This window comes from Hemicordylus capensis, chromosome 5 (genome assembly GCF_027244095.1).
Source record: "Hemicordylus capensis ecotype Gifberg chromosome 5, rHemCap1.1.pri, whole genome shotgun sequence".
Lineage (NCBI taxonomy): Eukaryota > Metazoa > Chordata > Lepidosauria > Squamata > Cordylidae > Hemicordylus > Hemicordylus capensis.
Window position 1 is genome coordinate 14,435,792 of NC_069661.1, and position 27,262 is coordinate 14,463,053.

A 27,262-nucleotide genomic window follows, 5' to 3' on the forward strand; every position below is an offset into this window, starting at 1 on the left:
GAAGTGCAATAAGAAGATTTCCTTCAGAAAATGGAAATCCTGCCCAATTGAAGAGAACAAAAAGGAACACAAACTCTGGCCAAAAGAAAAAAGAAAAAGAAAGCAAGGAGACAATAAGGGATGTAAAAAGAAAGTATGAGGAACATTTAGCTAAAAGCATCAAGGGAAACAATAAAAACTTGTTTACATAGATCAGAAGCAGGAAACCTGCTATGGAGGCGGTTAGACTGTTAAATGAGGAGGGAGTAAAAGGGATTATTAAGGAGGATATGAAGATTGCAGAGAAGCTGAATGAGTTCTTTGCATCTGCCTTCATGGCAGAGGATACTGAGCATCTGAACTGAGCTTTTCAGGGATGTAGGCTGAAGAACTGAGTCAAATTGAGGTGATGAGAGATTATGTTCTAAACTGTCTTGAAAAATTAAAAATTAACAGATCACCAGGGCAAGATGGCATCCACCCAAGAGTTCTTGATTGATTGATTGATTGATTGATTAAGTGCCATTAAGTGCTATTAAGTCGGAGTTGACTCTTAGCGGCCACATAGATAGATTCTCTCCAGGATGATCTGACTTCAACTTGGCCATTAAGGTCTCTCAGTGTCGCATTCATTACTGTCGTAATCGAGTCCTCAAGGACTTCTCAAGGGAGCTGGGTTTTCACAGTATGATAGTTTGAGCCTGGTCATTTGTGCCTCGAGGGAAAATTCTGGATTGATTTGTTCTATGATCCATCTGTTTGTTTTCCTGGCTGTCCATGGTATCCTCAAAAGTCTTCTCCAGCACCAAAGTTCAAAAGCATCAATACTTTTTCTGTCTTACTTCTTCAGAGTCCGGCTTAGGCATTCATAGAGTGTCATGGGGAAAACCATTCTAATCTTTGTAGGTCTAGCCACATCATGACATCTACAGTAAATATCCTTTCCAAGGCCTTCATTGCAACTGTACCAAGTTGGCATATTTCTTGACTGCCGGATCTTTTACTGTTGGTGGTTGATCCTAAAAGGCAGAAACTATCCACCACTTCAGTGTCTTCATTATAAATTCTGAGGCTGGTTGCCATCAAAGGAAGGCATCTGGAGCGCAAATTACCCACTCCCAACCCAGGGAGTTAGTGTTGAAGAATAAAAATACAGGACTATTTCAAGGCCCTGTAATCTTATCTATAGGCAGCATAAAGAAAAGAAAGATTGTGCCAAGTCAATGTCTACTCCTGGCAACAACAGAACCATGTGGTTTTCTTGCTAGAATACAGGAGTGGTTTACTATTGCCTTCTCCCGTGCAGTATGAGATGATGCCTTTCAGCACCTTCCTATATCACTGCTGCCCGATATAGGAGTTTCCCATATTCTGGGAAACACACCTGTCGGGATTCGAACCTACTGCCTCCTGCTCTCTAGCAGGTTGCTTCCCTGCTGCACCATTAGGTGGCTTATAGGCAGTGTACACAATCCAAATTACAATATAAAAATAAAAACAAACAATTAAAACAGTTTCACAAAATAAAAACAATTTAAAACAATTCAAAGTGAAACAAAATAATTTCACAGGATAAAAACAATTAAACAGTTTAAATTTATTTTTAATGAAAAGTCTGAGAAAATAGGAGTGCACTCCTTTTAAAAAGCAATCAGAGATGGGAAAGGCTCTTATTTTGACAAGGAGTGTATTCCAAAGCCCTGGAGCAGCCACAGAGAAGGCCAGCCCCAAGTTGCCTCCAGATGAGCCACTGGCAACCGTAACTGGACCTCCCCAGATGATCTTAATAGGCGGCAGAGTTCATGACGGAGAAGGAAGTCTCTTAAATATCCTGGACCTCAGCCTTCAGGGCTTTATAGTAATGACCAGCACTTTGTATTTCTCTCGGAAACATATCGGCAGCCAGTGGAATTCTTTCAGAATCCGTGTTATATGGTCTCTTTGTGTTGTCCCAGACCAACCTGGCTTCCGTATTCTGTACCAGTTGTAGTTTCAGAACTATGTACAAAGGCAGCCCCATGTAGAGTGCATTACAATAGTCAAGCCTGGAGTTCACCAGCATCTGTTGGTATTAAAACTAATGTTTTAAGGTCATTTGCCTCCAGAAATGGGCATAGTTGACGTATCAGCCAAAGCTGATAAAAAGTGCTCCTGGCCATTGCCTTAACCTCCTCCTCCTCCTCCTGCTGCTACTACTACTATATTTATATACCACTTGTCAACCAAGGTTCTCAAAGCGGTTTACATAGAAAAATAAATAATACATCAAGAAGATGGCCCTCTGTCCCCAAACGGCTCACAATCTAAAAATCTGAGAAACCAAAGAGGGTTTTGAATCCAGGAGCACTCCCAAGCTACATATCTAAACCGTCTTTCAGGTCTTGACCTCCCCCCACCCGCATCAGTACCTCCGTCTTTGGAATGAGTGCACTTTAAACCTTTTCATGAGGATCCATTGGAGGATAAGTCTGATGCCAGCAGCCATGGTAATTGCAGCTTCAACAGTATAAGATAGGCCTTGAGCCTGATCCAGCAGGGCTGTTCTTATGGGAGCGTGCATACATTGCAAATCTCCCCTTTCTCATTCCTCCAGGATCATGTGCGTCGTGAGAACCCACCTGTAAGTGGAGTACAGCCTTAGCTAAGGACCCGTCTATATGTGTCTTGACCATTTCCTCATCATGAGTTCTTATTTCGGCCCTATATTGTCTAGCACTGGTTGTCATGCAGATGCTTTGTATTGCAATGGAGAAACCTTCTAGCACCAGATACCCTATTCGGAGGCTCAAGGCTTATAAGGAAGTATTATTCTATGCAGTAGGAAGGAGTTCATTGTAATAACTGCCAGAAAAGGAAGGTGGCTAGGGTACAACTATGTTAAATATAGACCAGCCCTTAGATTGTCCAGAAGCTGGTTGCCCTTTGGCAGAGGTGACAGTAACTAGCAACCTATCCTGTGAACTGTGTGAGTGCAGTACCGTCCATAAGCAATGTGAGATATTCCTAGGCTGCATAAATGCTGTTGCAAAATGCTCTGTGATAAGGATCCTTCCTTATTCTGGGTTTATTTACATCTTGCAAGTATAAATAAATTTTACATCTTGCAAGTATAAATAAATAAATATTGAATACTGCACAGGAGCAATATGGATAACATCCATGCCCCCTCTTGGTGGAGAGAAGAAATACAAAATGCTGTATGAAAAAAATGAATGATTTTATTATCTATTCCTTATACCATCTTGCATGTGGGTTGGGCCCTGCCATGTAAAAGAGGAGTCTGCCGTACTATGTTGTTTATGTCTGGGCCTAATCCTCTTGGTATAAATCACCAGTGCTTTGTCAGTTCCATATTTTCTGGAGGAGGGAAAGATAATCAGCAAGACAAAAATTGTGTCAGGTCAATTATGCCATTTCCTTAAGGCCCTTCCCATCCACCTGTAATCCTCCATCACAATTCCAGAGAGAGAGGAAGACACCAGAGTCACAACTTTTTGTGCATATCAGGGATGCTTCTTTGCAGCTGTCTTGGAAGAAAAACAACACGGTACAGTCTCAGCAAGATCCAGATTACTGATGTCTCTAAGAAAAACCTGGCTGATAAAAGAAGAAACAGGTGTGGTTTAGTGTTTCTCTCTCTTATTGTGTCCCCTTTAAAATATGTAAATTTTCTCTTTCCTAATTTTTCCCTTCTCTTTTTATTTTCTCTCTCTGGAAAAATAATAAATCTGGATGGCTAAAATGGTAGGTGGAGTTGGGAATATAAGATTTTGTATTATTGGCTAGGATCTTGCTAGATGATATTCAATTCCTTGACAACCTGGCAGTCTAAGCCCATGTTCCAAAGAAGTAATTTGCAAGTACGTAAGGGCATTGTGCATATAGCCCAAGCTTTCCTTGATGTTCTCTATACAAGTAACTCCCATTGCCAAGGAAGTAAGGCACTTTTTAAACTGAACAGCAGCTTGCCTCTTTGGCAGTGGGCGCTACGGAGAAAACTTCAGAAGACTCTCCAACTGTGCACGAATTATTTCTTTGGTTTGCAACCTGTGCTAACTGTATTCTGTTTTCCATCTTACTCGGATAAATACTGTTGTGTTTTGTGTGTGGTGCATTATTCTTATTTTGTTGGTCCCAAAGAATGAGGAAGACGAAGATAGAACAGTGAGGCTTTTATATTGTGATAGTATATGCTGATAAGCTCTAAAACCAACAGGTAAATAAAAGGAATCACCTACTTTGTCCCCATGCCTCCTCTCCAGTACAGGATATCCTGGTTCTATCTTTGTGTGCATGTTTTCTTTCCCGTACTCCTACACATTTTTTCTTTTCCCATGTGTAAATGTGTTGGCAGAAGCAGGCAGTGCTTGACTGTCAGGATTTATGGGTGCAGCTTTCTTGTAATCACACCTCTAGATCTACATTCATTGTTATGTTCTTAATTTTTCAAAGCATTTGTACACTCCCAGGGCACTGAAACTGCACAAGTATGTTTTTAAAATGCCAAACAAAAAGAAAATTTAGGTGCCATAAATTTCAGTGACTTTGGATACAAAAAATGTATATTTGCCTTTATGGATAAGTGTCCAAACAGACAGCAACTATTATACTATTATCATTGAATATATGGGCAGGTAAGGGTGGAAGTGACCTCATGCTCATGGGAAGAGGTCCAGGATACTAGCCCTATTCAGACAAGTTGTACAAGTGTGCAGATGTTTGTACACTCATACAGTTGTTTATGTGAATGACAGTAACTGCGTTCAGTTTAAAAGTGAACCTGAGTACAGGCCCCTCAAATGCATCGTACAGATAGGAAGTGTGCTGCTGTAAATGTGTTCAAGATAACATGTGAATATAACATCTGTACCTGTGTACACTATACACTCATTGTACAAATACTGAACATAATGCGTGAATAGAGTAATTGTCTCTTCCTCAATATGAAATTACCAGCAGGGGTGTGCACGACACCGTTCTGGGCGGTTCTTTCCGAATTCAAATTGAATCCAAAACGAACCACCAGTCCGCGAACTGGTTCATTAGAACCAATTCAGTAGTTGACCCAGTTTGGGTGGCTGTGCTTGTAAAAGGGAATCCGGTAAGGATTCCCGTTCACAGGCAAAGGGAATCCCTAACTCTAAAAAGTGGTTGAAAATGTGGGTGGGAGGCAGGTGAGTGGGGACCTTACCACTGGTGGCGCAGCGGCTCCTTGGCAGCAGCTCCGCTAGACCTCACCGTTGCTCCCTCCTATCAGCACGGGGCTGGCAGGGCCTGATTCTGCATTACCAAAAATTGGGAGCTCCAGCTGGGCCTAGAGGAACCAACGGCAGTGATAAAGCGCCCTCTCGCCCACCCCCTGCCTGTCCTTTCAACTCCTTTTGAGAACTACAAATCCCCTTTGCTTATAAAGGAGAATCCTTACTGGGTTTGATCCAAACTGGGCCCAGTGCAGTTCGAACTAGGACTGCCCCTTTTATTGTCTGGGCTCGAACTGGTCGAACCGGGTGGGTTCAAATCAAATCGGGCCATTTTGAATCAAACCGGGTTTTATTTAAACTCATTCTGCAAACCCTAATTACCATCCACTGAGGTCACTTGGTGAAAGCCTTCTGAGCATCTTACCACCACCGTTGTGATAGCTTAGGGGTTCAGTCACATGAGAGCCACAGTGATGAAGAAGTCAATGTAATGATTTACTGGCAAATGGATATAGTTTCTCTGCAGCTTCTGGTGAAACTCTGTATGGGTTTGTTCCACCCACAAAGCCTCCAGGTAAATTCCAATCCCCTATGTTCATTATAATGTGTGCTCCTCATAAATGAACACACTATATGTGTTCCTTATAAATGTCTCCCTAAGTTATAACAGTGGCTTAGGACCAGGATACCTAAAGGACTGTCCCTCCCTCGTGCCCAGTATGAAACTGCCGAAACTCTGGGGTCGTCTGGTAAGGCCTCCTGAGAGTTCCACTGCCTTCTAACTACAGTTGAAAGGAATATAAGAGGGGTTTATCTGTTGCAGAACCTAGGATGTGAAACTCCCTGCCCCAAGAGATCCACTTAACTCCCTCAAAACCTGCTTTTCACTTGCTTCTGAAAATATTCTGTTTACACAAGGCTTTGGGCTGTCTGTTTGATTTATTATTGACTCTCTTCTGTTCTTCAGTAGTTTTCTGCTGTTAATTTTGCCAGTTGCTGTATTTATACTGGCTCACATGTTGCACAGTGCTTTGAAGGCAAAAGACGGGCTTTAAACTCACAGAAAGACTGTAGAGTAGCTGCAGCAAGAGCTTGTTTTATAGCCCAGCACATATGGAGCGGGACTGAGCAGCAATTTTTGTTTCTCTCTCCTCCCTTAAAGAGCCATTTTCACTTCCACAAATATGTCCCTGAGGGCTGCATGACCCTCAGGAACATATTCTTGCAAGTGAAAAGGGCTTTTGTGGGGAGGGAAGCAAAAATCGCTTCTCCTCCACCCTGTGTGTTCATTGTACTGTGGAACAAGCCCTCATTGCAGCTACTCTCCAGCCTTTTTGCAAAGGTTGAACCCTTTTTCCACCCTCCTATTACTGTGCAACATGTGGGCCATTGTGTTTTTATGGATGTTAGCCACCTCTCTCTGGAAAGGTGGGACCAAAAAAACTGCAAACTCATTATTATTATTATTATTATTATTATTATTATTATTATTATTATTATTATTGCAACTCCTGATAGGGCCTGATAATTAAAGTACCAAATCCAGTCAATAACATTTGGTAGACTGTGTGTAGTAGTAGTAGTAGCAGTAATAATAACAACAACAACGTTCCAGATACACTGGAACATCTGCAAAAAACACAAGCTACCTGTAGCCAAAAATTGGTGGGACCATCAAATTGGAAAAGTAGAAAATGAAGATGCAAAAATATTATGGGACTTCCTACTACAAACAGACAAACATCTGCCACACAATACGTCAGATATAACTGTAGTCAAGAAGAAAGAAAAACAAGTCAAAATAATCAACACAGCAATACCAGGTGATAGCAAAATAGAAGAAAAAGAAATAGTAAAAATAACAAAATACAAAGATCTACAAATCGAAATTGAAAGGCTGTGGCAGAAGAAGACCAAAATAATCCCAGTAGTAATTGGCGCCCTAGGTGCAATTCCAAAACACCTTGAAGAGCACTTCAACACCATAGGGGCCACAGCAATCACCATCAGCCAATTACAAAAAGCAACTTTACTGGGAACAGCCTATATTCTGCGACAATATCTATAATAATAACAGCAACAATATTGATAATAAAATTCAGCCATCCCAGGTACTTGGGAAGGACTCGATGTCTGGATAAAACAAACCAGTCAATAACACCTGTCTGACTGTGTAAACAATCACAACAATAACAACAATATGATCAAACACACAAATAAATAAATATTGCAAGGTCATCTATCTGCTTTTGCAGATTGAGAGACTGAACATACAACGCTTGCATTAGGGGAGACAAAAATATCTGCAGAAATAAAAGGCCAGGTTTTGGGTTCCCTGATGATTTTAACACGAGATGACACAGGTCAGAGGCACATCTCAGATGCTTTACATGTGCACTAGAGCATGATGATCAGCTAATGTAACCGTACCCTGTGTCACTGTAGTAGGCTTGTGGCAGTCAGAGATGTCCTCCTTTCTCCGTGTGTCATTTCGGCCTTGAGAACATGGAATTTCATTCAAATTATATTCTGAAAGAAGTGGCCTTTCTAATTCTGTTTTTCCTCCAGCCCTAACATGGCTCCTTTGTTGTGTGCAAATGACAGTGCCTGCGTTTGTTTCTCACATTACTAACCACCTTTCTGTTTAAAATATATACACAAAACGTTATTCAGAATAACAATCTCATAAAAAAGCAAGCTGACACCAATTTTTAAAAAACCAATAGAATTAAAAACAGCTGCCAAAGCCCCCTGAGCAGTATTAAAAATGAGAAGTTAAACACCTGCTGAAATCCAGACATATTTATCTATTTACTATCTCACTCTTCCTGAAAGGAGCTCAAGATGTCATGCATGATCATTCTCCCCTCCGCCTGCCTATATCTTCACAATAAATCTGTGTATTTGGTTAGCACAGGGATTCTCAAACTGGTCCCCAGATCTTGCTGGTCTTCAACTCCCATCATCCCCAGATACAATGGCAACATCTGGGGACCTGGACTCAGAAATGGTGACTGAACCAAGGGCATGCAGTGAGCTTCATTTCTAAAAAGGGGGTTGAATTTAGATCTCTGGCGTAGTGAAGACACCGTCGGCTTTTGTCCAGGCTGCTGTCGGTGGTCCCCACCAGCCCAGCCATGCACCCTGCATCTGTCATCAGATGCTCCTGGAAGCTTGCTGCCAGTGGGCTATCCATCTCAAGAGAGGGCCAGTCTACTGAGGAGGACCATGGGGTTGTAAGCCCATCAGACTCGATACTCACAAGTTGAGCTGACCCACAAAGGGGTGTGACAACTATAGCAAATGGGGCCTCACACCCCGTTTGAAGTAAAATTTGGTGAGTGTTGGGTTCCCAGCATGGCTGGGATGGCTTCTCCCTGCTTGCAAAGGCAGGGAGAGGCATTCCCGGTTAGGCTGGGAGCTCAGCGCTGGCTGAAACCTCTCAAAAATGGAGCGCCTCCCATTTGCTATCATTGCCATGCCCCCTGTGTCTGAGGTCAGATGCAGGGGTGTGGCTGTGGCACCAGGCGCGGCTCCTGGAACATAGCAGCCCAGGTTCTTTGAACCCGTTCGCACAATGGATGCTATGCCCCTGATTTCGATCTTTCTGGTGGTGCTAATGTAACACAAACCAGATGCCGCTATTCACTAAATAGTCACTAACTAGAATATTGACTATATTTTTCAAGAGGACATGTTGGTCGAGGGAAGAGGCTGCCCTCTGTGTTCTTTGACAAATTGCTTTTTTAAAGTTGGGGGAGTATCAAAAGCATTTTGAGATGCAATGTGGGGCTCTGTGAGTGAGTGAGAAAGAGAATGTGGGCCTTCAGTAGCTCTCTAGATTGGGGCCTGGTAAGTGCCAGTCTGAAATCCACCATCTGTTTTCATCGAGGATGGAGAGAGTACACGTTTGCTGGGAACATAGTTTGCAAACAGGAAGTAGCTTTACTTGAGAAGAATGTTGTTTGAGTAGGAGGGAATTCCAGGCTCTGTAGCAATAGCCTTGGCCACGCCATTGACTGCAGACATGCCTCTCGTCTACTTGTGTAAACACTGAAAGATTAATGAAGTGGCGTAAGATCATGTGAAACTAAATGAGGAAAGATAGCTGGTTTTAGCCCTCTTGGAACTTTAGTTTATAGCCATATTGTGTCCTGGTGAAATTGTGGTTCTGTTTTAATTTCACAGTACCTGAGGTTCTGGTCTTGGCCCTGTGTGCTACACACAGGTAAATCATTGGGTGGGTTTTAGATTAAGAGGACATACTAATAGATATAACCAGTGCAATGCAATGGATGGTATGTTTGGTTTGGATCTAGGAATCATACTCCCAATTTTTCATCTGTTGGTTTTGATCATGGCATTCTTTCTCAGGCTCAGTATGAAAACTGAAGTAGTGCAGCACTACCAGGCAGTGATGATGTAAGCACAAACATTGTAATCATTGCATATTTACTGTTACAGATAATAGATCATCAATGCACCTTTGCAGGTCTTCTGGACCAAAAACTTCTTGGGTAATTTCTGTGAGAAAATAGAATGAACCAACAGCTTCCATTAGAGTGGGAGCCTTATAATAAAACTCAGTCCTTCTCCATGCCCTCAGACCATTTCATCTTGACATCCACTGCAGCAACCACTTTACGACATGCCTCTACCTAACTTGCATAACGTATTCCAAGAGTAGATCACATGGTTTCCCATTGGAGCAGACAGGGTTTGTCAGGTTTTTTTAAGCACAGAATTGGGGCACTTTTGCAAGCGACCCCAAAAATGCATTCTCGTCCCTGAGTGGGCTTGCAAATATGGCTAGTTATTTTGCTATGTAAGGCAGTGAGCAGTTATTTTTAATTCAGACACAGACCCTTGGAAATATAATGATCTAATTCAAACTCTCTCATGGAAATACATTTTCCTGTGAAAACAGCTTTAAGGGCAAATTCTTAGACCCATTTCTTGGAATCGATTCACTGTCAAATTCTTATTAAGCATTGAGGTGGGACTGATTTACAGTGAAGTATGAGGAGAAAATACAGCTCCCTTGAGAAGTTCTTAATGCTGGGGAAAGTTGAAGGAAAGTCAAGAAGAGGACAACCAGCCGCAAGGTGGATGGACTCAATTACAACAGCAATGAAGAGACCTTAAAGGCCAAGTTGAAGACAGACCATCCTTGAGAGAATCTATCTATGTGGTCGCTAAGAGTTGACACTGACTTGATGGCACTTAATCAATCAATGAGGAGATGAGAGAGGGGTACTGAATGCTTCCACCATCACCCACACATTTTATTCTACTGAGGCTCAAAGACCGGGGGAGGTGAGGAACCTCACAATAACAGGGGAACAACCCTGCCAAAACAAAACAGTCCCTGTTTTTTTGTACCTCTCCCTGGTCAAATCACTGTCCCTATTTGTCCCTATTTTTGCATTATGTGTTTTGCATTATCTGCCTCGTTAAACTGTTGTTGGTGTACGTCATATATACATGGACACTAAGGCACCAAGTGATGGTCCAAACCAATAAACCTGGGTTTACTGCCTCCTACCCTGGAAGTGCTGGTCATGAGAACAACCTTATTGTGTGTTATTGATATTGAATTTGTTGATATATTCCCATGGACCCCCACTGATTCCCTCTGCTGCTCTTTGGACCCTCCAAATAGGATATTATATTATATCTCTACCAAAAGAACAGTTGCCTTCTTGGCATTAAAATCAGCTGAACACAGGCTGCTAGAGAGTAAATGAATGCAATGTAGAGCAGGCAGTGAAGAGCCTTTAACCATGGAAAGCATCTTGACCAGTTCCATAAATAGAAGATTCGCACAGGGGTGATTTTCACCAATCCCCGCTTCCCTCTGCAGCCTCCTATGCCCCCTGAAAATATGTCCCTGAAGGTTGGAAGAGCTTGAAGAACAGATTTGGGAGGTGGGTTTCAAAAGGTCAGCAGAGATCTGTGAGAATTACCCTTCTCCCCTTGTACAAGTGGAACATCTTCCATTCATGAAACTACTAGTCAGGCTGATGTCCAAAGTGTGATACTGGAGGGTGTGATGAAGTGATCTTTAGTATACAAACAGAGATGTGTCAGGCATGTCCCTGTTGCAGAGTGTCTCTTCCACAGCAGTGGTCCCTCTATTTTTCCCCCCATCTCTGTGCCGAATGAGTTTTGTTCTGGGCAGCAGTATCAAGGCAGTGGGTGAGCACATGCATTCAGAGTGGGACCTTCCTAATTCGACCTGAGTGGGATCTAAAATTAACTGAGCAGACATCAGAAAACTTGTGAGCGCCCGCATGTGCACATGCCTTAGGGGGAACAGTGTTCCCCAGCCCCTAAAATCTGAAAGGACGCCAATGCAAGTGATGCTCTTTTGATTGAATAATGTTTTGCTTCTCATTGCTCCCTTCCAGACTAGCTCTGGCACATGACAGCAGAGTTCTGGGGCTCTAAATTGCAGATTTAGGAAGGAGGAATCATGTTGATGCTTGGCTTGGTCCCAGACACCCTATTATTAGTAACATGGCTTCATCTTAATTACAAGTAATGGTTTTTGAGAGGATTGAGGTTTCATGCTGCTGAAGTCCTAAGAGGCTTCCAAGTGCTTTGGGTTTCACTTGCCTCTAGAAATTCCAGGGATGTGCCTGCTTCTTTTTGGTGTGGTGCTGGGAGAAATACGTGTGGGCAGATTGAAATGTGACAGACTGAATCCAGACCTCCCTTTATACTTCTCCGTCCCCTCTGAGGCCAGCAATTCAGGCTTTTCAACCCATCCAAATACGTTGTCAGGATGAATTTTCTGTTGGGAAGGCCTGTTGCTTCCTAAGGGGGTGGAGAATCATTGCAGATCCGCCAAGAGATCAATACAGCTGGCCTGATATGCTTAAAGTTATTGAACTACATTAGGGATCGACTGGATAAAATCCTGCCTGCATGATTCTAGGAACATAGGAAGCTGCCTTGTACCGAGTCAGACCATTGGTCCAACCAGCTCAGTATTGTTTACACAGACTGGTAGCGGCTTCTCCATGGTTGTAGGCAGGAATATTTCTCTCAACCCTATCGTGGAGATGCCAGGGAGGGAACATGGAACCTTCTGCATGCAAGCATGAAAATGCTCTTCACAGAGCAGCCCCATCCCCTGAGCAGTGTTCCCTCTAACAGGGATTCCCAGATGTTGTTGACTACAACTCCCAGAATCCCCAGCTACAATGGCTTTTGCTTGGGGATTATGTGAGTTACTAGCTGAACCCGCACAGAGCATCTGTGCGGTACTTTACTTAGAATTCGATTGGTTGGTTGTTTCTTCTATACTCCCCGCCCCAGCCTCCTCCAGTCTCACTTCTTGCCCTCCCTCCCCTTTCCCCTCCCGATCCGGGCTTCTTCAACGGGTGCCGGGGCTTAGCCCCACCGCCCCTTCCCCTCCCGGGCCAGCCGCCTTCAATGCCCCGCCTGACTCCCCCCCTTCAGCCCCTTCTCCCAGCCCATCCCTTCTTGCCACGCCTCCTCTTCATGCCGGCCCAGCCACCTCCTGACCCTCCCCCTGGGCCCTGCGCACCCGTCACCACCACCTTACTGCTGCCAGGGCCGGGCCGCAGCTGCGTCCTCACCACGGCCGGGCCACAGCTGCCTCCTCACCGCAGCCACCGCCATTTTCCCCGGCAGCAGCTCAACGGCCTCCTGCCCTGCGCGAGCCTCCACCGCCCAGCCAATCCACCGGGTGCCGGGACACATCCCCACGGGCACGTTTTCAAGAATTAATTATAAAGATAGTCAACAACATCTGGGAATCCCTGTTAGAGGGAACACTGCCCCTGAGGGGAATATCTTATAATGTTCACACGTCTCCCATTCAGATGCAAACCAGAGTAGACCCTGCTTAGCAAAGGGGACAATTCATGCTTGCTACCACAAGACCAGCTCTCCTCCCAACCTGTAGTACTCCAGATGTTGCTGAACTACAACTCCCATCATCCCTGGCTACAATTTATTGTGGCTGGGTATGATGGGACTTGTAGTTCAGCAACATCTGGAGTACCACAGGTTGGGAACCCATGCCTTAGTAGATGGGACCATGGCTTGGTAAAATAGCATCTGTGTGCTTGCCTGCAGACAGCCCCAGGTTCAATCTCTGGCACCTCCAGTTAGAGCTGGGAGAGATTCTTACCTGCAATCTTGGAGAGTCGCTGCCAGTCAGTGTATATTGAGCTAGAGGGACCAAGGGTCTGACTCAGTATAAGGCAGCTCTGTATGTTCCTAGCAACACATCTTTTCCACTCCACTAATAAATCAGTCCAATATATTATTTATTTATTTGATTGATTGATTGATTGATTGATTTCTATACTGCCCTTCCAAAAATGGCTCAGGGCGGTTTACACAGAGAAATAATAAATAAATAAGATGGATCCCTGTCCCCAAAGGGCTAACAATCTAAAAAGAAACATAAGATAGACACCAGCAACAGTCTGGTACTGTGCTGGGGGTGGGTAGGGTCAGTTACTTAATGCAAATATTATTATAAATATTTATATGCTGCTTTTCAACAATAGCAAAAGGCTTTTAAAGTGGTTTACCTAGCGAAAAAATGGTCCCCTGTCCCAAAGGGGCTCTTTTAATCTCAGCCACCACCCAGCAGGAGTTTAGTATTTCAAGTTGTGTTGTTTTCAGTTGGTGAGTTAAACACATGCTTAACTTTTCCTATTAAAATTGGCGGGACATGGGCTGATTCCTGTCCCTTTTTCTTTCCCCATCCTTTGCAGTATTTTTGTGCTGAAAAAAGCCTGGGTGAAAAAAGTGTTTTTGGCTGATCTTTCATGATAAAGTAAACTGAAAAAAGTAGTCTGAGGGATTGTGGCAAACCTTTGCAGTCATTTTCACATTTTTGTGTGCGGAGGAGGCTGCAGTTTATAACCTGCTAGATCATCTGAAAGGAAACCCTTGTGGCTTCATCCTGGCTTCTACTATATAGCCTTTCTTTCCTTGTACCACTGACATACACACACCACGCAGATACTGAAAGCAGCAAGCAGGTTCTTCCCCCCCCCCCACTCCCGCCCCGGCTTCCTTCTTTCTTGCACCCGAGGACGCAGTCAGCAGATAATTCCTTGCAGGTGTGTGTTTGTGCTCTCCCACTCAGCAAATGCCTGTTATCCCAAGGCCTCGGACATGTAGTGGGCTGAGCAGATTCTTCATCAGTCTCCAAGTGAAACAAGAAGCGGAGCTCCTTGAAAGGCTTGCTGTTGGGTACACTAATCCAAGATGAGGAACCAGGAAGAGGAGGAAACTGCCTAGGGCCAAATACCAAGCCCATTTGATATTGCTTTGGACAGAGGTTTGCTGTCAAAAGTGCTGATGAATGCCACAAGACACCTTTGCATCTGCCAACTTTTGAAATCCAGAATAAGCAGACTTGGGCTGCAGTCATGTGTGAAAATGATGTTACAGCCTGATCCCCAAACATGTTTACTCAGAAGTAAGCCCATTAAGCTGCACTTCCTATAGTTTTGCTGTGCTCAGTGTGCTTACTTTGGAGGATTGACTTCTATGCACTGAATGCTTAGATCTGTGCACTAAGAGGATGGATTTGTATCTCGGTTTGCTGCACCTGTAGTTTGAATGCAGTTGTTGCAATTGGCTAGGTCGTATGAAGTGGCCTGGTTCTGAATCAGACTCCTAGTCCATCTAGCTCAGCACTGTCTACATGGACTGGTAGTTGCTCTCCAGGGCTACACACAGGGGTCTTTCCCAGCCCTACCTGGAGATGCCAGAGAGGAGAGCTGGTCTTGTGGTAGCAAGCATGACTTGTCCCCTTCGCTAAGCAGAGTCTGCTCTGGTTTGCATTTGAACGGGAGACTACATGTGAGCGCTGTAATATATTCCCCTCAGGGGATGGGGCCGCTCTGGGAAGAGCATCTGCATGCTTGCATGCTGAAAGTTCCAAGTTCCCTCCCTGGCATCTCCAAGGTAAGGCTCAAAGAGATTCCTGCCTACAACTTTGGAGAAGCTGCTGCCAGTCTGTATAGACAATACTGAGCTAGATGGACCAATGGTCTGACTCAGTATATGGCAGCATCCTATGTTCCTATGAATCTGGGACCTTCTGCATGCAAAGTACACATGTTCTTTCCCACTGAGCTACAGCCCTTCCTTATAGAATATACATTATAGTATGGCATAGCGGGGAAATCCTTGGCTAGCAAGCATGGGGTTGCTGGTTCGAATCTCCACTGGTATGTTTCCCATAGGTATTTGACTGTGAGAAACACCTATATCGGGCAGCAGCCATATAGGAAGATGCTGAAAGGCATCATCTCATACTGCGTGGGAGATGGCAATGATAAACCCCTCCTGTATTCTACCAAAGACAACCACAGGGCTCTGTGGTCGCCAGGAGTTGACTCGATGGCACACTTTACTTTACCTCTACCCATAGAGGGTAGTTTGCCCCCCGAAACATTGAACCTGCCAGTTGTAAATTTTCCATGGGAAATGGGTGGACTTGCCAGATCGTCTGTTTCCTTCTTGTTTGTGTTTGTTTTTGAAACTACCTGAAGTATCTATGGATTGTTCTGTTTAGTATCCCCGTGGTGGTTTGTTTGCCATTTGCCTTTTCTGTTGCTTTCCAGGTGTGTCTGCAAGGTCTTTTAGACAATATCCAGAAATTAAAAAGGATGCACGTTGCTTTAGGCCTGGGTAGCACCACTTCCTGAGTGAAGTCGCCCTGCATAATTTAATGCTAGTCTGTCACTGTGTTCCGGAGTGCTTCTGGATGGACTGGTTCCAATTGTTGGAGAAGCTGGAGGTAGCCAGAAGCAGAAGGTGCAGCCCAGGGTGGTGTCTGAAGCCCAGACAGGAAGCTGAAACCAGCACCAGCATTCCTATGGTTTGGGAGCACAACAGGAAATAACCAGGTTGGGGCAGACCAAGGGGCCACCCAGGAGACAGGCACTGGAAGGAAATAGGCAGGGTAGCAGTTTGGTCACAGGATTTGGACTTTTTGGTGGAGGGTTTTTTGTTTTTGTTTTTGCCTCCTTTCCAAAGAGAAGACCTGTGACATTACCATGTCTCTCTATGTGTGTCCATGTTTCCCTTTCTAATAACATTTGCGTTGACAGACACAAACCAAATTCACAGCATCTGGGAGGCAGTCCTAGAGGACCCTGACAGGGTTTTTGTTTGCCATGTTGGTTCAAGATGGCAGCTACAAAATATAGCTACCGTGCCTTTGAAACTCGTGCTGACAGTTGCTTACAAACCAAATTCACAGCACATGGGAAGGGGTCGCGGGAAGGAGTCACCACACTGAAAGAAGCAGAAGGTAGGCTCCATTCTTTCTACTTAGAACAGGCCTGCACAGCATAAGGCCTGTGGGCCGGATCTGGCTCACAGGGACTTTTTTGCTGGCCCCAGGGATGGCCCAAAGTATTGTGGTGCTTGAGGTGAGGTGCAAAATGCCACCTTGCCCCATGGACTTGGTGGGGCCATTCCCCCTTTCAAAACTGATATTTGCAAGTGTTGAAAGTGCTTGCACTTTCCCTGAAAGTGCTTGCAGGAAAGAGGAAAGGTTGAAAGGAAGAGGAAAGTCTCCTCTTACGTTCTCATGTATGGGTAACTAATAATTGCTTTCATTAATATTTTTAATAATTATTAATGTGCTGAAAATTTATCTCGGCTCCTGCATGCCAAGCCATGTTTGGTTCCAGCCCACCAGGGTATTTGACTTGTGCACCCCTGACTTAGAATGACTTGTGTGAGGTTTTTTTGGTGTGTGTTTTGTTTTGGCACAGAGTACACCTACATGCACACATCGGTATTTGATGGATGTGGCTGAGGCAATGTAAATCTGCTGGAGTGTATTTGATGTAGTTGGGGCCCGTTCCTGGGTCCGCTTAGCCAGTCAGTCAGACACAAGGATTGGGAATTATTAATTGAGGTTTATTGCAGTCAGCAATAGGTAATCAATAGGTTCACGCTCTCAAACTGATTACAGGTGCAGCTTACATTTATACAGACAATCTAAATGATGCTGACACCCTAGACACAGTATATGTGGCAATAAAATGGTGGTCTAAGTATCTAGTACGCATGCGATTGATTCATTGTTCATCTGGTGATTACTCCTTATTTGGTTATATCCTGTTTACTGGCAGTGGGAACCTTAGCTGTCTTAGCAAGTTTCATAGATGCAATTTAGCTGGAGAGAGATAATGACGTTAATCATGAGAGGCAGTGATGTCCCTGAGGTGGGCTGGGGTTACTTGAAGTTAGAATGAGGTCTTCTGGGCAAACATGGAGTTGCCTTGGTTTTCTAAACACATCACATTGGTTCATTTGGCCCACTGTCTGGGTGTTTGTTTGCTGCTTTTCTTGTGGCTCTTTTACCCTAAAGTAAGGTACATTCTATTACAGGTCTGCTTACATATGCCTAAGTTTTGTCTTCAGACTAGTTTTTCTTCCTCCAATTTAGAGAATAGATTGTATTAATCACTTCATGCAATGGAATCTCACTGCAATGTATCTGTACACAAAGCATACACAGAAGCACTGTAAGAATGCTCCACCTCTCTGGTGTTCTTGCAGTCCTTATGTAGTCCTCCCTGCACATATAGTCAGACACATGCACACTGCCCATTATATAATGATGGGCACTTTGCTAGTTATATACAGTAAATAAATACCAGTTCCTAGATATGCAGTGTGATTCTATGTACGTTCTCTTGGAAGAAAGCCCCTCTGTGTTCAGTGAGATTTCCTCCCATATATGTGTGCATAGGCTTGCAGCCTGTTTGTCACACTCTAGTGTGACCAAGAAATAGAAACCAGCGTGCGAATTTCCAGGTAGGGGCAGACCTGAGTCTCAGTGGCTCCTACGGCGTTTCTGTGCCAGAAAATTACATGGATTGAGGCTGGGATATTTGGGGTGAAGGGAAATCTGCTCCCTGTACCAGATACTGGGGTTACCAGGAAGAAGGTCCAAATATTGTGACTACACTCTTTTAACTTCCCATCTCTCACAGTTTATCCCACAATTCCACCTGTCAAATTGGATGGGGCATTAACCAGTGTTTCCTAAAATTAATACCTTTCTCGATGTTCTTCATTGTAAGGTCCGGGGGCCAGTGGTGGCTCCCATCAATCCCAAGTCTGGCTTCCTAATTGCTTATTGGACCTGTGTGAAGCTTTGGCCAAAGCTGAATATTCTGCATGGTCCGCCTTGCACCCTGTGGAGATGACCATTCTTATTGTACAGTGCTGCACTTAATCAGCGCCAGGGTTGGAACTCCTTTAAGGGAAAGGGAGCCCTCTTGAGGCCCATCTTGAAAGGAGTGCATCGAGTGCTGGGAAGTGCAGCTGTTCCCAATGTTTTCCTCCTAGAGCTCTTAAGAGGGGGCTCTGGTCTCTCTTAAAGCCCCCCCCCCCCCCGCTGAGAAAAGTGCCACAAGTCAGCACAAGGGGAAATGGCCTTCTCATGTTGTAGGGTTGGGGTTTATTTGGCCAAAGTGGGGCCCCACTTGAAAAATAGTGAAGACCACAGACCTATCTTTTTGAAGTCAATGGAAGTCTTTCAATTGACTTTTAGAGAAATTTAGAATCAGAGTGTGGATACACATATCATTTCCCCCTGCCCCCTGGGAAACAAAGAACACCTACTCCAACTTAGACAAGCACAGTGCCAACCTTTGCAACCCAAGGAGGCCAGGAGCTGTTTTAAATCCTTGCTCTAATTCCATCACACTTAATCCACATTTTCTGAGCAGAGGTAAGTTATGGACACAATGCAGTGCTTTGCCCTGCAGTTATTTGTACTTGTCGCTTGGTTCAGATCCACAGCATCGTTATTTACTCATAACTTTGTTCTGGGGCTGACTAAAGTTGTTATTAAACATTACTGGCTTTAAAAAACCTGGCATAGCTACTCTCTTAACAATCAGTTCCTGAATGCTTCGAGGGGGAGCGTTTTTTTTTTCCTGTCCAACAATGTGCTTTCTCAAGCAAGAAATGAGAATATTCTGGTTTAGATCCAACCAGAACTACAAAGAAATCCAGTAAATCCCTCCAGCCTCTTTGTGCAACAAGGAGACTTCTTGAGGGTTTCTCCAACGATGAGGCTGTAAGTTGCTGAATTAAATCCCATTCTGTCTGCCTTCTCCTAGCCTAAGGCATTCAGTTTTCTTGGCAAAGAAGGTAACAAAAGAGCTCTCTTAAAGATGCCCAAATGCAATATTTGATTTGCACAACTCCTTCTCTTAAAAGTCTTCTGCGCTTATTAATACTGTGATTAATAATGGTGAGGGATACGGGAATCTCATTCTTTAACTGTTTTTCATAGAGGCAACACCACGAGAGACACCACACTGTTCTTTTCCTCTCAGTGTGGTGTCTCTGGGATAGCTGACAGCCAATGTGAATGGTGTTTGTTTCCTTCTTCCCCTGAATTAAAATCGAAGGTGTGATTCAGTCTTACTCTAGAAAAGGTTGACATTTTGAATGTATGAATAAAAGCTACCCATCGCCCAAAGAGCCCACCCACAGTATTCCTGTATGAGTCCTGTTTTGGACCTGCCTTCTTTGAATTCTGTAATTCTCTGGCATTTCTGCATGGGGAACAACTACATGATCCGCCCAGAGAACAATTTGTTATGGGGCGGCTAACAAATAAAGTTTATTATTTCTTGTTTACACAGTCAGACAGGTGTTATTGACTGGTTTGTTTTATCCAGACATCGAGTCCTTCCCAAGAACCTGGGATGGCTGAATTTTATTGTCAATGTTGTTGCTGTTGTTATAGATATCGTCACAGAATATAGGCTGTTCCCAGTAAAGTTGCTTTTTGTAATTGGCCGATGGTGATTTCTGTGGCCCCTATGGTGTTGAGGTGCTCTTCAAGGTCTTTTGGAATTGCACCTAGGGCACCAATTACCACTGGGATTATTTTGGTCTTCTTCTGCCATAGCCTTCCATTTTCAATTTGTAGATCATTGTATTTTGTGATTTTTTCTATATTTTTTCTTCTTCTATTCTGCTATCCCCTGGTATTGCTGTGTCGATTATTTTGACTTGTTTTTCTTTCTTCTCAACTACAGTTATATCTGGTGTATTGTGTGGCAGATTTTTGTCTGTTTGTAGTTGGAAATCCCATAATATTTTTGTATCTTCATTTTCTACAACTTTTTCAATTTTATGGTCCCACCAATCTTTGGCTACAGGTAGCTTGTATTTGTTGCAGATGTTCCAGTATATCATCCCTGCTACCTTGTCATGCCTTTGTTTGTAGTCAGTCTGATCTTTTTACAACAGCTGATTAGGTGGTCCACGGTTTCATCTGCTTCTTTACAAAGGTGGCACTTGCTGTTTGTTGTTGATTTTCCCACTTTTGCTCTTATTGCATTTGTTCTTAGTGCCTGTTCTTGTGCAGCCAGTTTTATTTATTTATTTATTTATTTATTTATTTATGAATGACACATTCATGCTATGTGTGGAACTATCTACCCTTCAGCATCAAAGTAGGCAGGGCTAGAGAACAGTGTATCATTCAGTAGGGTTGGCAGAATCCTTTTCTTATTATAAACATGTTTCCTATTCCATTAAAGACCCTGGGTTGCATCCAAACTAGATACTCATGACTAAGCACCATTGAAATTAATGGAACAAAGTTAGTCATGATAATTTCAGTGGAACGTAGTCAAAACTAACTAGTCCAGATTCTGCCTGCTATCTTTCTCTCTCGATCTCTCCTATCTAGTATGTGTGTATACACACTTACATATGCACCTACATCTGCACGAGTGAGATATATACATGATTCCTACTACAACAACCACAACAAATATTTTTATCCGGCTTTTCAAAAAAAAAAAGTTCCCAAAGCTGTTTGCATAGAAAAATAAATATTAAATAAATAAGATTGTTCCCTGTCCCCAAAAGGCTCAAAATCTAAAACCAAAGGGCATACGGCAGTGCTCTTCACTGTAAGGTCTAGGGGCCAGTGGGGGCCCCCATCAACCCTAAGTGCGGCTCCTTGCAAAAATGAGTCTCGCTTTTAATTTTACCGTATAATGTCTTCCTGTCTGTCTGTTCTCCTCTGTAGAGTGAACAAATGTAGAGGCAGTCAGGGCTCTTGTTTCCTTTGTGTAGAAGAGGGAATGTTGGCAGATGCCGCTTGTCATGCTGAGGTGCGAGAGACTGCATCTGCTAACTCCGGATCAAGTTTTTGGCTCAAAGCAGACGAATGGACTAGCCTTCCACTGAGCTTTTGAAAGTGCACAGCACAGCAATAGTCACCGGTGCTTTACTTTCACTTCCTTATATAAATCGTCCCAACTGTGCCCATTTCACGTCTCTTTCGTGTGCTTTATTGTGCTTCAGTCAGTATATTTGCGGTAGGGGCCGTCTCTCAGTGGCAGAGCATCGGTTTTGCAGTGGCAAAGCTAATCAGGCAGAACTGGGGAGCCTGAAAATTAAAATTATTTAGGAAAAACCAGGGTGGATAAAAATCAATGATTTTTTTATTTTTTATTTTTTATTTAATTTTTTAATTTAAAAAATCAGATTTTTTTATTTAAATCAGATTTTTTTAATTAAATCAGATTTTTTAAATTTAAATCAGATTTTTTTAAATAAAATGATTTTTGAAGAAAAAAATCTATCTAGAGATAGTTTTCTGTTTCAGATAGATTATAATCCAAAGGTTATTCATCATGAAATAAGGATTAGTTTTTAATTATGTAGCATGAGGCTGTATAACCGCCCTGAGCCTTTTGGAAGGGCGGTATAAAAGTTTTAATAATAAATAAATAAATACATAAATGCAATATTTAAATTTCTTGGTAAATGAATTCCATTAATCCATTCACCATGCTCTTCCAGAGGTTTCTGTAAGATTATTTTGCATTTTTTCTATCTAGAAGAGGACCAAAAATGAAACCTTCATCTGGTTGTAAATATTAAGATTATACCAGCAAGAATGAGTCTTTATGTAAAAAACCATGATTTAAATCTAGTCTTACTGACTAGTGATTTAAATCGTGATTTAAATCAATTTGATTTAAATCAAATCCACCCTGAGAAAAACATATAGCAGCCTCCTCATTGTCTGGCAAGTGAGACCCCGCTAGCCGCTTTTTGGGTGCCGTTATTTACCTATGCTTAGTAGAGGTAATGAGGCCTCTATGAGAGCGGGAGTAAAACTGCCAGGGTTTTCCCCTGCATGAGAGCGGAAACGGAAGTGATGAGTACTGTCTTCACTGTCAGGGTTTCACGGCTAGAGGCTAGCCTCAGATCCTGGTGCATTAAGCTAAAGTACCTGCCCCTCTTTCCAACCCTCCCCCACCTTTCCCCCCTGCATGCCTGCCATGCTGCTGATGCTGTATGGAGTCTCCCAATAGAGGCTAGATTTCGTCAGCCTCTCATGAGTGCACGGCGGTGTTGCAACTGGAATCAGGAAATACAAATACAAGGAATAAACAATATATTTGCGTGATTGGTTGTTGGCTTCTGGTAGATGATCTATTGTAGTTTATTTATTTTGGGGTAGGCTCAGCCTCAAAGCCTCATAGGATGCTTTGCCACTGCTGTTTTGCATGCAGAAGCTTCCTGGTCAAATCTCTGGCATTTCCAGGTAGGGTGGGAAAGACTCCTGCCTGAAATCTAGGAAAGCCGCTGCCAGTTAGTGTAGGCAATACTGAGCTAGATGGACCAAGGGTCTGACTCAGTGTAAGGCAGCTTCCTATTTTCTTCTCTGTTGGTGCTTTCTCTCATTCTGTGTCTGCTTTGCATCTCATCACCCTCCCTCTTGGTCTTTCTCTTAAAAATAAACAGAATTGCCATGTTGCCACTGGTGCAATCCACTGTACGTCAAGGCAAAACCCCTTTGTGGGTTGCAAATCATCAGTTGAAGACCACATTGTCTTTAATAGTGCCAAAGGACAGCCACTAAAATTGAAGGTAAATCTGACAACAGGGCAGCCACAATTGGCAGTCCTGTTGGAGCTCAATCCACCAGGATGTTATCCTGTCCCAGCTCCATTGTAATGAAACATTCATTCCATCAGGACTTTTGCAAGACTCTTTGCCAACAAACAGTAGCCGAGTGAAATGTAATAAACAGGGGCAGAGACCATGACATGTTTATGTGCTGGACAGGACCGCATTGTTGGCACAGTATAAATGCTCAATAATAATAGGCATATTGCTCTTGTTCCACCTGTCAGAGTATTTGGGTGAGTGGCCATCTCTAATAATTTCATCCCTTGTGTTTCTTCCCAGACGAAGCGACCCAGTGGCCCGACCACACTCCTGGCATTCAGCCAAATTCATAGAGAACCAACACGATCTCAGTATGATGCAAATATCTCAGGGCATGATTGGCACTCCTTGGCATCAAGCCTACCATTCCAGGTAAGCCTCACCGCATCTTGGCCACCAACCTGCCTCTGAGAATCAGTATATCATGTGCTTCCCATTTCAGGAAGAGAACTTTTTCTTCTCTGCTGAATAAAGGAGAAAAATCTCTCTCTCTCTCTCTCTCTCTCTCTCTCTCTCTCTCTGCAAGAATCTGCAGCATTCATGCACAACCTTTTAAAAGTTCTTGAGTGGACTATCCAATGGAACTAGAGCTATGGTTCTTTCAGTGTGCAAATAGATGCCCTCAGCCATCTGGCAAAATTTGGAAGACCTTTGAAGCATTAAACTTTGCTCAGATTTCTTTGCTGGTTGCAGGATATGCCAGATCCCAATTAGCCCCCAGCTTAGTCTCCTGATGGGCTGGGAGCGCTATAAGAAGGGCAGTACATACTTTGTTGATAATTAAAAAATATATCAAAATTCTGTGCTAAGGTCACCCAAATTATGCATGAAGGAAATCTGAATTGTGCAACATTTATGTGATTATATATCTCCTTTCTTCCATGGAAATTAAGGCTGTGTATAGAGAGTCCCATTCATACACTGCGCAGACCTAAATGTGCTTAGCATCAGCAAGGTTGCTGCTTTATGTGCCTTCAAATTATGCCTTGGGGCCTAGGTTATACACATGCTATATATTTACTGCCTTTGCATCATTTATTCTCAGAAGGACCTTGCAAATTTCAGCAAGTCCTTGCAAATTTAATACAAATTGCATACAGGTTTTTCTTTGGGTGGGGGCAGGATTTGTTTTACAACTAAATATATTAATAGTAAAGTGTGTGGGGGTGGGTGGGTGGGCTCTGTTCCATACCCCTGTTTCCAATGTGCTGCACGTGTAGATGCTTAGGAGACAGAACATAATACATCTGGAATGTCTTGATGATATTTCTGACTTCTTTTGTAGGTGTAGACAAATCCTCATTCTACCCGTCTCCAAGCAAATCTTCCCTTTGCAGCAGTCTCCGAATCTCTCAGCACTAGGATAGCGGCTCCCCTCCTCCCCAGTTTAGCCACTGGAATTTCAAGCCCCCTGTGAAACCTAAATACTGGCACCACTAATAATTTATGGAGATTAAAGGAGCTATGGGATGGGAAAGCAGGGGGAAACTCTAGGATTACAAAAAAGAGGGAAAAGAAAGAAACAGTTCCAGTAGAGATGTGTGTTCTCTCTTCCTGACGCCCAGCACAAATCATCTGGCAAAGGCATTCACTCCATCCCAGGGAGCTTTGCCACGGCAGCACTGCTGGCCTGGCTGAGATCTATAACCCCCAGACTGTGCTGTGTCTTTTAAAACTCTGCTGGCAAAGATGCTGTCACTCAGGTGCTTCCAGACGGAGAAACACCAGTGGCATCTAGTGGTTGCCACTAAACAGCCAACTTCCTGTATTGCATTTGTCATGAGGGGTGAGGCCTATTAGATGGAGAGGGCATGTTTTCAGGGTTGAGATTATTCATCTCTTTATTTAAAAGTATAGCACATGGCAAAGGCAGCTGAGGAAATGAACTGTAAATGAGAAAAGGGTTAGTCCCATTGAAAACATTCTTTCTCCCTGTCTCCTTTACTCTGCTCTCTTTTCTTGTTTTCCTACCCCATCTGGCAAACTGTTTAGTCCATGTATAATGCATTTGCTGCCTGATCCTTTCTTTCCCTCTTCATGTCTGGCCTTTGTGTGGGACAATCAGGCTTAGGCTGGGAGTTGTCCAGGAAGAAGTCATAGAGCAGGAAGACAATACCAGGTTAGAAACAATGGCAAAGAACAGGAAAGAGGTGGTTACTTTGATTACTCTGGTGCCCCTGGCCCCATAATCATTAGAACAGAAGATGTGGTTCAAGAGCAGATGGGCTGTTAAGAAAATACGGTATTCTCCATTGGCCAATCAGGATGCACTTGAGCAACCTTGCTTGGTTCGAAGAGACCAAGACTGTGCTGCCATAAATAATTTCCATGCCAAGGCACACTATTTTAATCCAGGACAGGAATTTCTGGGGCCAACTACTGGGGTTCCAGCTATAACTGGAATGAGAGCTGGAGCCTGAAGTTTACCCCTTAAGCAAAAACAGAAGATCAGGCATCTAATATTTATCCTGGGCCTAACCAATCCAGAAGCCTCATAGGAAAGGAAAGGTTGTGCCATCGAGTTGGTGTCGACTCCTGGTGACCACAGAGCCATGTGGTTTTCTTGGTAGGAGGAGTTTACCATTGCCATCTCCCGTGCAGTATGAGATGCTGCCTTTCAGCACCTTCCTATATCGCTGCTGCCTGATATAGGAGTTTCCCATATTCTGGGAAACACACCAGTGGGGATTTTAACCAACAGCCTCCTGCTCACTAGGCAGATTGCTTCCCTACTGCGCCTGCCAACTGTAGAAGCCATTGCTGCACATTCATTTCATTTTCTAGGCCTGAAGAGGATTGTGGAGCACACACAGTCCCAAATAGCTCATGAGGAGAAGTCCCAGCTTCAGGCCTTGTGCTCCTTATTCAAGCTCTGGAATCCTTGAGTGGGTTTACATAGCAGGAGTGGGGATTTGTGTCTTCTGCAGGACTGCCTCTCTCGGCCAGTTGTAGCCCGACTTGTGAGGGGTTCTCAGCTGATCCTCCTTAGTGTCCCAGGCCCTGGTGTAGTGTGTGGTGTCTGGGCCCGTAGGAGGGCCTTCTCTATGGCTGTCCTTCTTCGTTGGAAAACTCCGCCCCCCCAGATTTGTTCAGTCCCTTCCCTTGCTGCTTTTAAGACCCTTCTCAGGACCCACCTGTTTCGCCAGGCGTTTGCCCTTTTTTAAATTATTATTATTATTATTATTATTATTATTAATTGTTATTGGTATTGTTGTTCACTGCCTAGAGTCTTTGGAGGAGGCGGTATCTAAGTATATAAGAAAATTTTAATAAATAAACAAATCTCAATAATTTCCAATGGAAAAAGGCTGTGTGGGTCAATACTACTTTTGTTGTTTTTATGTATATACCGCTTTCAACAACAACAAAAATGTTCTCAAGTGGTTACACAGATAAATAGGAAAAATAAAGAGTGGGAGAGGGAGGAGCCAGAAGCACTAGTTAAAAGTTTCTCTTAACTCCGTGCATTTTGAACTATCGTTCATTGCATCTTCTTTTAAAGTGGTGAATCATACGTATGACCATGTAGTGAGCCAAGTGGTGAACCAGAACTAGAACAAACATCTTCCTTGGTGTCTTTCAGTGAGCCAGACTGATTTTAAGGTTGGCTGATCTTCCGCATCAGCAATTTGTACCAGGGAAAAGAATGTCGAAAGACCAAAGGAGCCAGCTTCCTCCTCTCGGCATAGCAACAACAACTGGATGATTCTTGCTCTTGTGCCTGAATCCGCATCTCTTCGATAGGCAGAGTTGTCCTGTCCTTCCTGTGACGGTCTTGGAGCCTCTGGACTGTGGAACTCTGTGCATGATGAAATCTTAGAGAAACTCAGTTGACTTCAATTGGCGGTTTCAGCTTATTGAAACTGCTGTGGTTTCCCTGCTTTCCATCCCTCATTGCCTCCTTCCTGTCATGTCTGTTTAGTTTTCTCACAGCAAACAAAATGTCCCCAGTCCAGTTGGAGTTTCCAGGAAGACTGCCAGGGTATAGCCTTCACCTCCATAAAAAGAAGAGGAATGATTTTTTTAGAAAGAAAGAGCCAAAGAGTGAGAGAAAATGA

The 27,262-nt window shown here is 43.5% G+C and overlaps 1 protein-coding gene across 6 annotated transcripts in view; it reads left to right on the plus strand.

The window, feature by feature from the left end:
- SHROOM3 (shroom family member 3) overlaps nucleotides 1–27,262 on the plus strand; it is a 250,264-nt gene that overhangs the window by 196,730 nt on the left and 26,272 nt on the right. For 5 of the 6 annotated variants that reach the window (XM_053255546.1, XM_053255550.1, XM_053255549.1 and 2 more), the window contains one exon: nucleotides 23,445–23,576. The exons of the other annotated variant lie outside the window; for it this stretch is intronic. In XM_053255546.1, the coding sequence (XP_053111521.1) occupies nucleotides 23,445–23,576 (132 nt within the window). The remainder of the gene's footprint in view (nucleotides 1–23,444; nucleotides 23,577–27,262) is intronic. 6 annotated transcript variants of the gene reach the window in all.